Source organism: Corapipo altera, unplaced genomic scaffold (genome assembly GCF_003945725.1).
Source record: "Corapipo altera isolate COAL_440 unplaced genomic scaffold, ASM394572v1 106, whole genome shotgun sequence".
Lineage (NCBI taxonomy): Eukaryota > Metazoa > Chordata > Aves > Passeriformes > Pipridae > Corapipo > Corapipo altera.
The window spans coordinates 369,169-384,075 of NW_020885019.1; the positions used below are offsets into that span (position 1 = coordinate 369,169).

A 14,907-nucleotide genomic window follows, 5' to 3' on the forward strand; every position below is an offset into this window, starting at 1 on the left:
CCCCCCCCCCCCCCCCCCCCCCCCCCCCCCCGCCCCTCACGCCCCCTCCGGCCGCCCCCGCCCTCACCTCGCGCACGGAGGCGCCGTCCGCGATGGCGATCTCCTCCTTGTCCTTGGGGGTCTTCACGGTGACGCGGATGAGCGCCCCGCCGGGCCCCGCCGGGCCCTCCCCGCCGGGCCCGGGCCCGGGGCCGCCGCCGCCGCTCGGCTCCGCCATCTTCGCCGCCCGCCGCCAGCCCGGGCCGCCGCCACCACAGAGACCAGCGAGCGCCGCCCCGGCCCCCTCCCCGCGTCCCGCGACAGCGCCCCCCGGCGTCCCGGAGGGCCAGGGGTGGGCGGCTCGAGGGGCAAAGGGGGGAGGAAAGGGGTGGGGGAGCAGAGCGGCCACGGGCAGAGCGGGGAAGGGCAGAACGAGCAGGGACAGAGCGGGCAGGGGCAAAGCGGACAGGGGGTGCTGCCCGCAGGGGCCCCCCGGTGCCCCCAATGACCCCCTCAGTACGCGGCTCCATCTCGGATCCCCGCGGTGTCACCGCGGTCCCACGCCCGCGCCGTGTCCCCTCCGGCTACTGAGGCCTTTCTGGGGGTCCCGACCCGGCCGGGAACTACAGTCCCCGGGATGCTCCGGGCGCGGCGCGGCCCCGCGCCGGCCCCGCGTCGGCCCCGCCCGCGCAGCCGGGGCGGCCATGCTGCGGCCCAAGGCCCTGACGCAGGTGCTCAGCCAGGCCAACACCGGCGGCGTCCAGAGCACGCTGTGAGTGCGGGGGGCACTGCGGGAGCGGGGCGGCTTCCCCCCGCCCGGGGGCTGCGGCGGGCGGTGCGAAGGGGGGATCCTGCCCCTGCCCGGGGATGCTGCCTTCCCTTGTTCCTGCTCCTGCCCCCGGGGATGCACCCAGCCCCTGCCCTCGCCCTGCCCTGGGAATACTGCTTGGCCCTGCCCCGGGGGATGCTGTGCCTGCCCCGAGGATGCTGCCTGCCCTTGTCCCTGCCCCTGCCCTTGCTTCTGCCCCTGCCCCTGCCCTGGGGATGTTCCCAGGCCCTGCCCAGGGATGCTGCTTGCCCTTGCTCCTGCCCCCAGCCCCTGCTCCAGTCCCTTCCCAGGGATGCTCCCTGCTCCTGCTCCTGTCCCTGCCTGGGGTGCTGCCTGTCCCTGCCCCTGCCCAGGGATGCTCTCTGTCCTGGTCCAGGAGGGTGAAGGGCCCCACCAGGGGTATGCCCACACACCCTGCATGGTGCTGGGCTATGGGCAGTGCTGGGGCCGTGCGTGACACGGGTGTGCAGTGTTGTGATCCCCGTGCACTGTGCCAGGGCTGTGCACAGTGCACAGGGTTTGCCCACCAGGCTCGTGCCTGCTCTGCAGCAGGTCCCACTGCTTCAACAGACGCAGCCACTCAAGCCCTGCTTGGGCCTGGGGCCACCCAAGAGCTTCCTGGCTTTGAAGCCCCTGCACCCCCTGCAAAGTGGGGGTGTCCAGGGAGCAGTGCTCGGGACTGGGCAGGGCTTCGCTCTGCCCCTGGCACTGCAGTGGGGTCTGATGCCCCACTGGATTTAGAGGCACCAGTTCACCACCCCCCCCCATGTCGTTTCCAGGCTCCTGAACAATGAGGGGTCCTTGCTGGCCTACTCTGGCTATGGGGACACCGATGCCAGGGTCACTGCGGCCATCGCCAGCAATATCTGGGTGGCCTACGACAAGAATGGGCACCAGGCGTTCAATGAGGACAACCTCAAATTCATCCTCATGGACTGCATGGTACGTGGGGCTGGGGGTGTCCCTCCCCTCCCTGGGTTGTTGGGAGTCCCCCAGGACCCTGCCCATGGTCCGGGCCAAGCTGGGATGTGACAGATGCTGTTTCTCCCTGGGCAGGAGGGGCGAGTGGCCATCACACGGGTGGCAAACCTGCTGCTCTGCATGTATGCCAAGGAAACAGTGGGATTTGGGATGCTGAAGGCCAAGGTAATGGTGGTGGGGAGGAAGTCTGGGGGGCTGCAGGGCTGAGTCCCTGCTGTGGTGTGGGAAGGAGCTGCTGAGGATGGGAATGGGAGGAATGGAGGAAGCTGCCATGCCTTTCCTCCTTGCAGAGGCTCCTCTGTCCCCCATGCCCACCCAGGCACCACACCACACCTTTTTAAGGCTCTAAACTGAAATATAAATTACAATAAGCACGTGGGCAGTGGGCACAAAGGTGGCAAAACCCCCGTGGGCATGGCTCACAATGCTCTCTACTTGCAGGCGCAGGCACTGGTGCAGTACCTGGAGGAGCCACTCACACAGGTGGCCGCATCCTGAGCAGGGCAGCAGAGGGCTCTGAGGTGCTGCCAGGCTTTGACACCATCACTGGCGTGGGTGGAGGGTGAGCGGCCCCATGGGCATCCCAGAGCTCTGGTGTGGCCTTAAAAATAAGGTGGGGGGAGCACAAAACCTGGGAGTAATAAAAATGTGTCTGATGCTTGTGTCTGTTGTGAATAAAAGGGGGAGCTGGTGGGGTAAAGCATCCCGGTAGGATCCCTGGGCCAGGGGGGCCTTGACAGTGTTTTGGGGCTCCTGTTGCTCTGCAATGAACAGAGACCCAAGACAAAACCAGGGCTGGTGTCAAGGGGGATAGGTACAAGAAAGCCGAGCCCCCCGACAGCCCTGCCCAGCCGCTCGGGGGCAGCGGGGGCTCCTTCCTGTCCCAGTTTTCCCGACTTTCACACGATGGCAGCAGAGGCGAGGGAACATTCAGAGCCGGCAGGAGCTGGGCTGGGGAGGGGGGGGCTCTGTTCTGCCACAACTGCCCTCGCCCCCCTCGCTGCCCACACTGCCCTTCTCTGCTCACGCTGCCCTCGCACCCCTCACTGCCCATGTTGACCATCCTGTTCACGCTGCCCTCACTGCCCCAGCCTGCCCCGCGCTCAGGCAGGATCAGGCCCCGGCTCCTCCTCCGGCCACCCCGTGACGGTCCCAGGGGTGACACTACCTGCCCAACCTGCGCTGCGACACCCGGTCCCACCCCTCGAGTCAAGGGCCGCGCTGCGCTGCCAACCCGGCCGGCCCCGCCGCCACTGCCGCCACCCTTCGCGCCCCCCTGGACCCCCTTCGCTTTTTCCCACCCGCTCCCCGACGACGGAGAGGAACCTTTGCCCGCTCCGTCTCCTCCCTCGGCGCCTCCGGGAGCTCGGCCCGCCCCGCCGTCTGCTCGAGGCTTGGCAGCGGGAAGGAGGAAACCCAGCGGTGGCCCCGCGAAGGCGGGCGGCAGCCGGGGCGACATGGGCAGCGCCGAGGAGGATTATAACTTTGTCTTTAAGGGTGAGTCCAGTGCTCGATGTGAGCCCCCTTCCCCTAAAGGGATGGAGCAGGAGGCCCGAGGCTACGGGGAGGGAACTGGGGTGGCTTCCCCCGAGGCTGCTGTGTCCTGCTGTTGTTGACTGTCCGTGCAGCTGTGATGGGCACTGGAGCTGCAAAGGGTCAGGGAGTTGGGGAGCAGGCACTGGCCTTGGCCCCGTCCCCAGCTGACAGCAGCGAGGCCAGGGCTGACAAGCGGTATCTGGATCCATGGAGTCATGGGGAGATCCACATACCCCAAGACTTCAAGTGGGGTGCCGGGTGAATTGCTGGTGTGAGGTATAGGGGCTGTGACAGCTGGGGTTGAGCATGTGAGACATAAATGCAGTGTGAACCCATAACCCCCACGAGCAGCAGGCATTGAAAAGTCATTCTGCTGTGGTGACCAGGGCGGTGGCACATGCAGAGGACATGGGGATCAAACCTAGGCTGGAGAAACAGGGGCACAGCCTCACACCTTCCAGCCTGAGCTCCTCAGACACAGGGTCCTGGCATCCTGTGTCTCTGCTGGGTGCTACTGGCCAGACCCCACAGGGGCTCAGAGCTCTCCTTTGGCAAGCAGAGACAGACAGGCTCTGGTGTGCCACCCATCCTGGGTGCCCACTGCAACAGGGTGACCCAGGGCTCACTAGCATCCTCACCCTGCTCCTGCTGCCCAGAGCCTGGTAGCTGTGACTTATGAACAGCTCTGGGACTACACTAGCAGATGGGGAGCGTGGCTGGGCTGCGCCAAGGTGGCTCGACCACACTCAAGGGGCTGAGAGCTCATGGCACAGGGACAGACCCCAGTTTGCTGAAGGAGCAAACACACCAGGTGTTAAGTCCACACAGCTGCCCAGTCTCTGTGCCCGGTCTGGGGTCACTGGGCAATGAGTGATGCCCATGCAGCCAATGCCAGTAACAGGGCAGTCCAGTGGGATTTCTCCTTCCTTCCACAGTCGTCCTAATTGGGGAGTCCGGGGTGGGCAAAACCAACCTGCTCTCCCGCTTCACCCGCAACGAGTTCAACCATGACAGCCGCACCACCATCGGCGTGGAGTTCTCCACCCGCACAATCCTCGTGGGAGATGCTGTGGTGAAGGCTCAGATCTGGGACACTGCCGGGCTGGAGCGGTACCGCGCCATCACGTCAGCGTAAGGATGGGATGCCCGAAATCCGGGCTTCTCTGGGACTTGGGAGGCGATGCCCTCATACTTGAGCCCTATGGGTGAGGTGCTGAGGAAGATGTCCGGAGCGTGGGGTGATGGTGGGGTTCTGCCATAGGTATTACCGGGGGGCCGTGGGTGCCCTGGTCGTGTTTGACATCACCAAGCACCAGACGTACGATGTGGTGGACCGCTGGCTGAAGGAGCTCTATGACCACGCCGAGGCCAGCATTGTCGTCATGCTGGTGGGGAACAAGACCGACCTCGCACAGGCTCGGGAGGTGCCCATGGAGGAGGCAAAAATGTTTGCAGGTACAGGCTGGCACCCCGCCACAGGGGCTGGGGGCTTGGGAACCCCCCTGGCAACAGGGACCTGCACCAGTGCAGGCACCTGAACATCTCTAAAGGGGCTCTAGAATGGAGCCGTGCCCTTTCTGGGGTCTGCATTGTCTCAGGGACTCCTCTACTTGCAGACAACAAGGGGCTGCTATTTATGGAAACGTCGGCGCTGGACTCCACCAACGTTGAGCAGGCTTTTGAGACCATCCTGAAGGGTATGGGCACTGGTACCGTGGTGCAGCAGGGTCCTGGACCATTGCAGGGTCCATTCTCAGGGACACAGTGCTGGGCAAAGGGTGTGCAGAGCTTCTCTCCTCTGCCCTGCCCCACCTGAGCTCTTTGGGGCTGGTTTCGGTGTTGGCTTTCTGGCTGGTTTGGTTTCCAGCCTTTGGTGCTGGGCGTTTCTCTCCCCACACCCACAGCTTTGTTCTCATGGCCCTTGGGCATTCCCAAAGCCCCAGGGGCTCCTTCTCCCCCATAATCTCCAGTCCCCTTCCTGTTGTCTTGGCTCCTGACTCAACGTCTCCAGCACCCTGCTGAACTGGCCACGGGGACCTGGGGATAGGGATGGAGGGGGATGATTCTCGGCTTATGGAGGAGCAGCTCTCCAGGAACGGCAGCCAGCAGCACCAGGGCAGCCAGATATGCTGTGCCATGCCAAGCCATGCTGTGCTGTGCCATGCTGTGCCGTGCCATGCTGTGCCGGGCTCTGCTGAGCCAGTCTGGCCCGGTGAGCTGCCAGCCCCGGTGCAGGGGCGAAGCACTAATCCCAGGTTGGGCAAGAGGAAATTGCCTAAGCACAGGGTGTTCCCCTGGTGCCACAGGGATGCAACCTGGCAGAGCTGCTCCTTTGTCACCCCTCTGCTGTGCAGAGGGGAAGGAGAGCCATGGGCGAACAGCAGGGGCTGCAGGCTTGAGGCTGTCCCTGCTTCCCCAGGGGCCTGGGCTGACACACAGACCTCCCAGCACCTCTTCTTTTGCAGAGATCTTCCACAAAGTGCAGAAACAGAAGCAGAGGAGCAGCCAAAGCAACACGGTGTCACTTGCCAGCGAGAGCCCTGCAAGCACGGCCCCAGCACAGGCGGAGAGGCGCCCGTGCTGTGTGGCCCTCTGAACCAGCTGGGCACCCTGGGAAGCCCCCAGGGAACCCCACAATCCCGGGACATGCCAGTGGCATAGAGCTGGGTCTGCCTCTGGCTACCAGCACAGGCTGTGCTGCCTGTGGTGCCACCCTCGTCCTGGTGCAGTGGGGACTAGCAGCCTGGACAGAGGCCAAATTCTGCCATAAATGGTGAGAAGCACCTGTGCCGGGAGCTCTTCTCTCTCTGTTGTGTTTTTGCCGGGCCCTGATTAGTATCACCACCATCATGCACTGTCCCAATCCCTCTGGACCTGCGGGACAGAGAACTGGAATACCTCTAAGGCACTGCTGGGGAAGGAGCCAGGAGGTTCTGGCCAGGGTCATGCCAGCAACAGGAGTCTCTCAGATTGCCTCTGGTCCTGGAGTTGCTCCTGTGCCACACGCTGGGGATGTGGCTGACCCACAGGTGTCCATCCTGCCAGGGACTGCTCTGGAATTGAGCCAAGCCCTAAGGAGTGAGGGGCAGCACTCAGCCCTTGGCTCACTTCTGTCCCATCCCAAACATGGGGCAAGTGTGACAGAAGGACCAAGTGAAGGTCCCTGCTGTCTGCATGGTGGAACAGGACTCGTTGCAGGGCCCGGTGCCATGGGGCCAGGAACAACAGCTCTGTGTCCAGAGCAGGGGTGATGCAATCATTAAAGGACTTGTGAAATGCAGGTTCGCTGAGCTGGAATTCCTGCATGTTTGTGGTCGACTCCCTGGGTCCCCACCTTCATGATGTGCTGGACACAGCGGCCTCCAAAGCAGCACAGCTGAATGCCTTGGCCCCCCTGCGCCCCCTCCCACACCAATGCCATGGTTCCTCTGTGCTCCCTCCCACCCCAAAGCCGTGCTCTCCCTGCAGCCCCTCTCCAGGCAGCCTTTACCAGTCCACATCCCCCATTTGGACTTCATCAGTCCAAATGATGATGCAGCCTCCGCCAGTTATCCGAAACCCCTCGGAAATTCCTGCTGGATTCTCCATGTCTTCACTCACTTTCCCTTTGCACCATGCCCCGTGCCCTGCCCAGGTCCCTGTCCCAGCCACGGTTCTGCATGGAGTGTGTGGCCGTCACTGTCCCTATCAGTGGCAAACACAGGTGGTGGCCTGTACCTGCTGCTGTGCAGATCCCTGCCCCCCCTTACCTGGCCCAGGTGAGCACACCTGGGCTATGACGGGCAGCCCCAGCTGCCAATGGGTGTGGAGCAGGAAGGGCTGTGGCCACCAATGGGTGGCACAGGACAGCCCCTGCCAGGGCTGGATAAGGCCCGGAAATCCCGGTTAGCCCAGTGGGAGTGGGGCTGTGGTGCCGGACGAGATGCGAGGCAAGGACGATGAGTACGATTATCTCTTCAAAGGTGGGTCTCCTGGCTGTGCTGTGCTGGCCATACCTGTAGTGAGCTGTGCCAGTCAGCCTCCTGCTGGCAGGGCTGGCTCCATGCAGCACCCTTGGGATGGGACTGGAAGCTTGTACTGGGATATAACACCCAGTTTCCAGTGCTGGGGACCAGCACGTAGGCTTGTTGTGACGTTTCCCACTGCTGAGCAGGGAGTGGGTACTGGTGGGACTGGGGTTGAAATGCTGCCATGGTCTGAGGGTTTGCTTAGAGCTGGGCTGATGGTTTGTGGTCCCACTGCTAATTACAGCAACTCGTTACTGCTGCGGGAGGAGGCTGGAGCCCTCGCCTGAGTACAGTGTCCTGGAAGGGGTGGCCATGGCTGTGGCAGGGTGCTGGTCCCTGGGGGCGGTGGGCAGGGCTGGTCTGTGGGGCTCTGTGGGGCTCTGTGGGTGCTATGGTTGCCCCTGAGCACCTGCGACTGCTCTCCTCTGCCGGGCTGGTTGGGGGGAGCATGTCTGGGGGCTGAGTGAGAAACCCCAGGAGGGAAAGCTGTGCCAACCCCCAGCATTGGTGGAGGGGAAGGATCCTGGGATCTGGGGTTGTCCTTCCTGGTGCTGGTCCTGGTGGGACACCTCCAATGTGCACAGGAGGACAGGGACTGGCCCTTGGAGACACAGTGTTGGCATTCCTGGCTGTGGGAGCCCAGCACCCCTGTGGAGCATCCCCATCCCTGTGTATGGCAGGCTTCCCTACCATCCGCTGTGGCTGGAGCAGGTGCTGGAGAAGCAAGGGATGACATTTTGGGCCAGAGCGGGTGCTGGCAAAGCCAGGGGACATCTTAGCAACACCACAACCTCCTGAGCCATAAAACCAGGGCGTGAGCTCACTGGCGGGCGGCCGTGAGTCAGCCTGCCCACACAGCCCTGCCCGAAAGGCCCCGAGTAATTCCAGCCACCACCACGATGTAATTCCAGCCAGCGACATGCTGGTAGCCCCTGGCTCCTCACACACCTCCCCTGGCCTCTGCCCAGGAAAATCCTCCTCCCTGGAGTTATTCTGGGACCTGATGAGGGGGAAACTCTGATGCTGGCTGGTGCCTTGAGTGAGGCACCCAGGCAGGAGCTCCCCTAGCTGCTGTGTCCTGCGCTTCCTGGCCGGTGTTGCACCAGCAGAACAGCTCTGAGGGGGCTCCAGCACATGATCCTCCTGTATCTATTCGTTCCCTGTGTCCAGAGGCATGGAGCTGGGCTGGTGCTCCTGGGCTACAACAGCTCAACTTCTCCCCTGAGAGAAGGGACATGATCACAGCTGGAAAGCAGCGTAATTCCAGCTTTCACTGAGACAGGAGCATCAACTGTTGTGAAGCACTATGCTCATTCCAGCTGTGCTTGTGGGAAGGCCCTGATGCTGCTGGAGGGGCTCAGGGTGGATGAGGCACAGCTCTGGGCATGGCTGCTTCTGGGAGCCCTCCTTGGGGCCCTGTGTGGAGGTACAGGCTGTTTCCATCAACTCCCCTGCAGTGGGACACAGTGTGCTGAGGATGTTCGCTGGTGCTCGCAGGATGCGTGTTTGAAGGCAACGAGGATGGAGTGTGTCAAATGCTTTTGCTGCTCCAGCCCCTCGCGCCCTTCAGGCTCAGGGGGATGAGGCTCAGCACGTTTCCCCTGGAGGCTGCAGGGCCTTGCCTGCTCACCCCTTCCCTGCATCCGTGGTGTGGTCCAAAGCCCTCTGGAGCCTGCCATGGAGCACGGCACTGCCGGGATGGGGGTTGCAGCTCGGGAGTTGCACTTGAGAGTTTAGCTGAGGAAGCAGCAACTTCCCTTTGGTTAAGGACTGAGCCCAGATCAAAGCTTTGATGCTCAGGAAGTGTTAACGAGCCTGGCTTATCACTGGCCTGCATTTTCCTGTCGGCTGGTCCAGAGTATTGCGGACTGTCACAGTCCTCCCAGACCTCCATGCAGTGGGCAGCAGCCGAGAAGCCAATGCTGTACTGGGCACATCCCCCAGCATGGGCAGCAGGGCAAGGCAGGGATTCTGCCCCCCTGCAGAGCTGCCTCCAGCCCTGGGGCCCCAGCACAGGAAGGATGTGGAGCTGCTGGAGTGAGTCCAGACAAGCCCACGGAGCTGCTCCGAGCGCTGGAGCCCCTCTGCTCTGAAGACAGGCTGGGAGAGCTGGAGGTGTTCACCTGGAGAAGAGAAGGCTCCAGGGAGACCTTAGAGTCCCTTCCAGTGCCTAAAGGAGCATCAAGAGAGCTGGAGAAGGACTTGGGACAAGGGCCTGGAGTGACAGGACAAGGGAGAAATGGCTTCCCACTGCCAGAGGGCAGGGTTAGATGGGATCTTGGGAAGAAATTCTTGGCTGTGAGAGTGGTGAGGCCCTGGCACAGGTTGCCCAGAGAAGCTGTGGCTGCCCCATCCCTGGAAGTGTCCAAGGTTGGGTTGGATGGGGCTTGAAGCAACTTGCTCTAGGGGAAGATGTCCCTGCCCATGGCAGGGGGTGGGACAAGATGGGCTTTAAAGTCCCATCCACCCAAACCATTCTGTGCTGCTGTGGAGGAGCTGCCCTTCCCTCTGTCACTGCCTGTCCTGACACGGTGATTGCCAGTGAGGCTCAGGTGCTTTCCAGCTGTCCTTGGTGACCCCAGGGACCTGCTCCATGTACTGTTGGGCTTCCTAGAGCCAAGCTGTTTGCTGGCTGCTCTTCACCAAGGGTTTTGGCAAGGGAGTGGCTGCACTGTTGAATGTTCTGCACCCCAGTCCATGCAAGAGAGCCATGTCAATGAGCTGGAGCTGGTGGGCAGGGGTTATCCAGGACATGGAGCAACATCCTGGGAGGATGGTGTCTGCTGAGCCTTGGCTGAGTGTAGCTGTGCCTTGCTGTAGCTCCTGCAGTATGTGGTATCCTGGTGATCCCTTGCTGATGCTGCTGCTCTGATGTCCTCCCCATCATGGTCACTGGATGGTCATGACCTCAGCTGTTGTTTGACCATGGTGGGGTGAAGTGTCCCACAGGGTGGGCAAAGTGAAGTGTCTGAGTGCACCTGGGGAATGAACAGGCTTGGCAGTGAGGGAATTAAAAATAAATTAAAAAAATAAAAATGAAAACCTGTTGAGTCATAAACTCAACAAACTTGACAGGGGAGGTGCATGATAAAGCTCCCCAGAGCCTGTTGCACCAGGTTTTACCAGAACCAACCAGATCTGGGACGAGCAGAAAATGCACTTAACCCACACCCAGGGACTTACCGGCTCATGGGCTGGACCAGCAGCAGCGGAGGAGGATGCTTCCTTTTAGACCGTGTCTTTAACTCCTCCTGTGTGCCCTCGGGGTGGGAGGCCACAGAGGGTTGGAACAAGGAGCCCCAGCTCTGCCTGGCCTCTGGCCTGGCTGTTCCTGCACAGGTCCTGGCCCTGGTTTTCTGCCCCTTTTGGGTACATTAGTGCATATGACACCTTCCTGTCCCCAGGGCTGGGACAGAAACCCCTGGCAACTTCCCATTGATGGCAGGAATTTTCTTGAGGGGTATTTATAGGCAGTAGTGATGCTACCAGGAGGAGTGGAGGAGGCTGATCCTACTCTGCTTCGCCCCTCACCCAGCAGCTTCTCCTGGAGAAGATAGAGGTGGGGTCTGGGCTGTGGGATGGGTGGCTTTGCTGGTGTCTAGGGGAGCTGACACTGCATTTGTGCTCCCCCCAGTTGTGCTCATTGGGGACTCTGGGGTGGGGAAGAGCAACCTGCTGTCACGCTTCACCCGCAATGAGTTCAACCTGGAGAGCAAGAGCACCATCGGGGTGGAATTTGCCACAAGGAGCATCCAGGTGGACAACAAGACAGTGAAGGCTCAGATCTGGGACACGGCCGGGCAGGAGCGGTACCGTGCCATCACCTCAGCGTGAGTTTCCTTGCTCCCCACCTGTGGCCCTCACCTGGGGCCCTGCTGTGACCCCGTCCCCTCGCTGTCCCCCAGGTACTACCGGGGGGCGGTGGGAGCTCTGCTTGTCTACGACATCGCCAAGTACCTGACGTACGAGAATGCCGAGCGCTGGCTGAAGGAGCTGCAGGACCACGCTGACGCCAACATTGTCATCATGTTGGTGGGCAACAAGAGTGACCTGCGGCACCTGCGGGCTGTGCCCACCGACGAGGCCAGGAGCTTTGCAGGTATCTTCCCCCATCCTGTCCAATCCCATCCCATCCCATCCCATTTGGCTGAAGCTCACAGAACCCATCTGAGCTCACCCTGTCCTCGCAGAGAAGAACGGGCTGTCCTTTCTTGAGACATCTGCTCTGGACTCCACCAATGTGGAGATGGCTTTCCACAACATCCTCTCAGGTAAGGGGCAACCAGGAAAGGGAGGGGGCAGGGATAGGGATGGCTTTGGACCTTGTGTCCTCTCAGGATCCTCCTGGGGACCCCATCTGTACTGGGTGGGATTTGGGGTGGAATCCTTCTCCCTGGATGGGGAGATGTTTGCATTTGTATCCCTGGAGCTGTGTGTTTGGAAAGGGGGCAGGTCCCCCACTGACATATGTACTTAGAGCATTGTTTTTTCTCTTCCCTTCCTCTCTCTGCTGGCAGAGATCTACCGCATCGTGTCCCAGAGGCAGATCACTGGGCAGCCGGAGTCAGAGTTTGGCCCCAGCACCACCATTGAGCCCATCCGGGTGCTGCCCACGCAGCAGGAGGGCCGGCAGACTCCCTGCTGCCAGAACATCTGAGTCCCTGGACTGCCCCCACCGTGACGGTCCACCATCCAGCACATGGTGGCATCATGTGTCTCACCCTCTGCCTTTGCCCCCCATAACTCCCTGAGCCGGACAGGCTGGCAGCGGCTTTTGTCTGCAACCTCACGCTGCCCGTGCACTGCTCTCCCTGTGCTTGTGTAGGACCTACAGAAATAGGGGGGGAGGCAAAGCATCAGGGTGTCTCCCCTCTCTCCCCATGATTGGGGACATGCCATTCCCTGTGTCTCTGCTCCCTCTAGCCCTACAGGCACAGTCACCCAGTGGCTGGGTGGCACTGAACAAGCCTGAACGTGATGAGTCCCTGTTTGGTGACGCCCTGGGTGCAGCCCCGCAGGGAGGGGGACACCGGGTGCACCTTTCTCCCGCCCAGTGAAAGGAGCAGCAACATGGCCAGTTGCACCCAGCCCTGCCCCTGTGACACCGAGGGCTGGGAGTGCCCCTGGGTGCTGCTGGGGACATTGGGGTGGGGTGTGGGGATGACACTGTTTTCATACTGTGACCCCTTTGAGGCATGGCCCCAGCAAAGGGAAGAGCTGTGACTCTTCCATGGAAAGAGATGGGAGCAGGGACTTGGGGGGCCATGGCTTCTGGGGAGGCCTGAGGAGGGGACAAGGTGGGGGCCAGGGCTTTGGGGGCCGAGGGTGAGGGCAGGGATGGGGTGCTGAGGGCAAGCACATGATCCCTCCACACAGCTCCCCATGTGGAGGCCAGTGCCAGCACTGGGGACCCCTTAGCTCTGGCTCTCAGGAGCCCCTGGCACGGGTTGACCCTGCCCCACTCCAGTGTTTGGCCACTGGTGGCCGGTGCCCTTGTGGCCCAGCCTGGGGACATGGTGCCATTAGATGGAGCATCTGCTGTACCTGCAGGGTGAGAGTGGCCCTGTCCCCTGCCTGGAGGGCAGCAGCCACCCCCCAGGGTGGGCACCTCCCAAGGTGCTGGGACAGACTGGGCTGGGCCAAACCCCTGTCAGGGGTCATTGGCAGGTATCAGTCAGGACCGGTGCAAGTGGGAGAGCCTGTCCCCACTGAACCAGTGCTGGGGGTCTCTGTCTCTCCGTGGCTGCCCCCCATCACCCCATCTCACCTGACTGTGTTGGCAGGATCTGGGCCAGCCACTCACCTTGGGGTGCAATTTGTCAATGAAACAGGAATTGAGGCAAAATCCCCAAATAAAGCTGCTATTGAGAGTCTTTCTCTCTCTGCCAGGGCAGTTCCTTGAGGCAGGAGCAGTGCCAGCCCCACACGGGGCAGCTGGGCAGCATTCCCAAGCAATGAGGGGTGAGGAGGAGGAAGGCAGGGAGGAAAGTGTGACTGTAACCTGGGCAAGGAGGTGCCCTCCTGGGAGGCTGGAGAGGAGAGCTTGGAATTCAGGCTCAGAGGGGCAGGTTGGATCATGCTGCCAGCACAGGGGCAGGGCTGCAGGGCACAAACTGGGCATGGGAGCAGCTGCACTATGTGGATGTTGGCCCCAACTGGGTCTGGGTTGCCCCTTTTATCCAACCGACAGCACAGCCATGGCAGCATCTTAACCTTGGCTCCAGCCACCCCTGCATGGTGTGTCCCTGCACCGCAGCACTTCTCCATCCCAGAGACAGTCTCATCCCTGAGCCAGCCAGACCCATCCTTGGCTGCATCCTGGGTCTGATCACAGCTGGGGGCTGTCCCCAGGTGAGCAGTGGTCATCACCCCATGGACTGGGCTCTGCCCCGTGCTCACCCCAGCTGGCAGAGTCACAGCGACACAGAGACCAGCTGGAGCTGCCAAGCGCCACCCCCTCCCACACCATCTGCCCACACCAAAACGTGGTGCCAAGAGGTGATGTCAGCCCTGCCGGCAGGAGAGGTGGGCGTGGGGGCGGATGCTGCTCCAAAGGGCTCCTCAAAGGGCTGAGCCAAACATCCCTTGGGGCTCCCTGCCATCAGACGTGCCATCAGCCAGGCACCAGGATGGACATGTGGGATGATGAGTTCATTTAGGCTCGTGGAGACACTTGGGCTCAGCACCTCAGTTTTGTTCCAGGCTTTCCAGCTTTCAGATGATTTCTGCAGGGATGACGAAGTGGGAAGGGTGAAACATGGCACAGGGTGGCTCGTGGACCTGCTGGCACCAGGACTGGGAGCAGCAGCTGGTGCAGGGGGCTCACCATCTCAAAATGCTCTAACAAACCCCGAGAAGTACTGCCAAAGGCACAGGACTGGTGGGAGACCCAGAAGGGGTAGCAGAGGGAGGTCTGTCCCCACCACCTTGGAACTTGGCCCCTCATGGCCCTGTTCCCAACCACTGCTCCTGCCCCCTCCTAAAGCATGGACAGACAGAAACCAAGAGCAGATACTGAGTTTCTTAAGTAATAATACTTTAATAAAATTAAGTTCTTAATGTAATTTAGCACATTTAATACATTAACCCTTTCCCTTCTTTGTTTTCTACAAGTTGTGCAACATCATTATTTTAATTTTATTTTAATTTTTTCCTTCTCCCATTATACTATATGCCTCAAAACTCAGACAACGAGCCTAACTCTACTTCTATGTTCGGTTACATCTCTCTCTCAGGCCTTTATTTTTGCGTAACGCCGGAGAGACGAAAATACCTGGATGGAATATGTGATTGGTTTCCAATAGTAACAATCCCGACTACAGGTTTCCTATGACATTAAAAGAAAAGAGGGGAAAAAAAATAGCAAACACAACATAATAGGGAACGGATTTTAAATGGAAGGGCCACACAGTCGGGACGGCCGGGAATCACCGGGCGACTCCGTGGCCACTGGCTCAGCGCAAGGTGGGAGTACCGTGGAGCAGGACCCGCGACAGCGCCCGGACCCGAGGGCAAGTGGATACACACCAACTTGTACAGCAATCTGGAGTGAGGATGAGGGGGAGCCAACGTAGT

At 61.0% G+C, this 14,907-nt stretch overlaps 3 protein-coding genes across 6 annotated transcripts in view; 2 read left to right on the forward strand and 1 right to left on the reverse strand.

Moving 5' to 3' along the window:
* The window catches only part of UBQLN4 (ubiquilin 4), an 11,377-nt gene extending 11,138 nt beyond the window's left edge, over positions 1-239 (reverse strand). For both annotated transcript variants that reach the window (XM_027667799.1, XM_027667797.1), the window contains exon 1: positions 68-239. In XM_027667799.1, the coding sequence (XP_027523600.1) occupies positions 68-217 (150 nt within the window). In that variant the 5' untranslated portion in view covers positions 218-239. The remainder of the gene's footprint in view (positions 1-67) is intronic.
* Positions 240-630: 391 nt separating this feature from the next.
* LAMTOR2 (late endosomal/lysosomal adaptor, MAPK and MTOR activator 2) lies at positions 631-2,447 on the forward strand. The gene is made up of 4 exons (XM_027667753.1): positions 631-751; positions 1,588-1,750; positions 1,865-1,954; positions 2,231-2,447. The coding sequence occupies exons 1-4, from the start codon at positions 684-686 to the stop codon at positions 2,285-2,287; spliced, it is 378 nt and encodes a 125-aa protein (XP_027523554.1). The 5' UTR covers positions 631-683; the 3' UTR covers positions 2,288-2,447.
* Positions 2,448-3,023: 576 nt separating this feature from the next.
* Positions 3,024-14,414, forward strand: RAB25 (RAB25, member RAS oncogene family). 3 transcript variants are annotated; one of them, XM_027667767.1, is made up of 8 exons: positions 3,024-3,286; positions 4,261-4,456; positions 4,587-4,780; positions 4,942-5,022; positions 10,967-11,162; positions 11,238-11,431; positions 11,523-11,603; positions 11,850-14,358. In XM_027667767.1, the coding sequence occupies exons 1-8, from the start codon at positions 3,247-3,249 to the stop codon at positions 11,987-11,989; spliced, it is 1,122 nt and encodes a 373-aa protein (XP_027523568.1). In that variant the 5' UTR covers positions 3,024-3,246; the 3' UTR covers positions 11,990-14,358. The 3 variants fall into 3 exon arrangements, with proteins under 3 accessions (XP_027523568.1, XP_027523570.1, XP_027523569.1); XM_027667769.1 differs by lacking the exons at positions 10,967-11,162; positions 11,238-11,431; positions 11,523-11,603; positions 11,850-14,358 and adding an exon at positions 5,791-6,113 and having other exon boundaries at positions 3,030-3,286; XM_027667768.1 differs by lacking the exons at positions 3,024-3,286; positions 4,261-4,456; positions 4,587-4,780; positions 4,942-5,022 and adding an exon at positions 7,196-7,287 and having other exon boundaries at positions 11,850-14,414.
* The last annotated feature ends 493 nt before the right edge of the window (positions 14,415-14,907 follow it).

Coding starts and splice junctions, on each gene's coding strand:
- LAMTOR2 (XM_027667753.1), top strand. CDS start 684: ATGCTGCGGCCCAAGGCCCTGACGCAGGTGCTCAGCCAGGCCAACACC. Junction 752..1,587: donor GGCGGCGTCCAGAGCACGCT/GTGAGTGCGGGG, acceptor TGTCGTTTCCAG/GCTCCTGAACAATGAGGGGT. Junction 1,955..2,230: donor TTGGGATGCTGAAGGCCAAG/GTAATGGTGGTG, acceptor CTCTACTTGCAG/GCGCAGGCACTGGTGCAGTA.
- RAB25 (XM_027667767.1), top strand. CDS start 3,247: ATGGGCAGCGCCGAGGAGGATTATAACTTTGTCTTTAAGG. Junction 5,023..10,966: donor TTTTGAGACCATCCTGAAGG/GTATGGGCACTG, acceptor TGCTCCCCCCAG/TTGTGCTCATTGGGGACTCT. Junction 11,163..11,237: donor TACCGTGCCATCACCTCAGC/GTGAGTTTCCTT, acceptor GCTGTCCCCCAG/GTACTACCGGGGGGCGGTGG.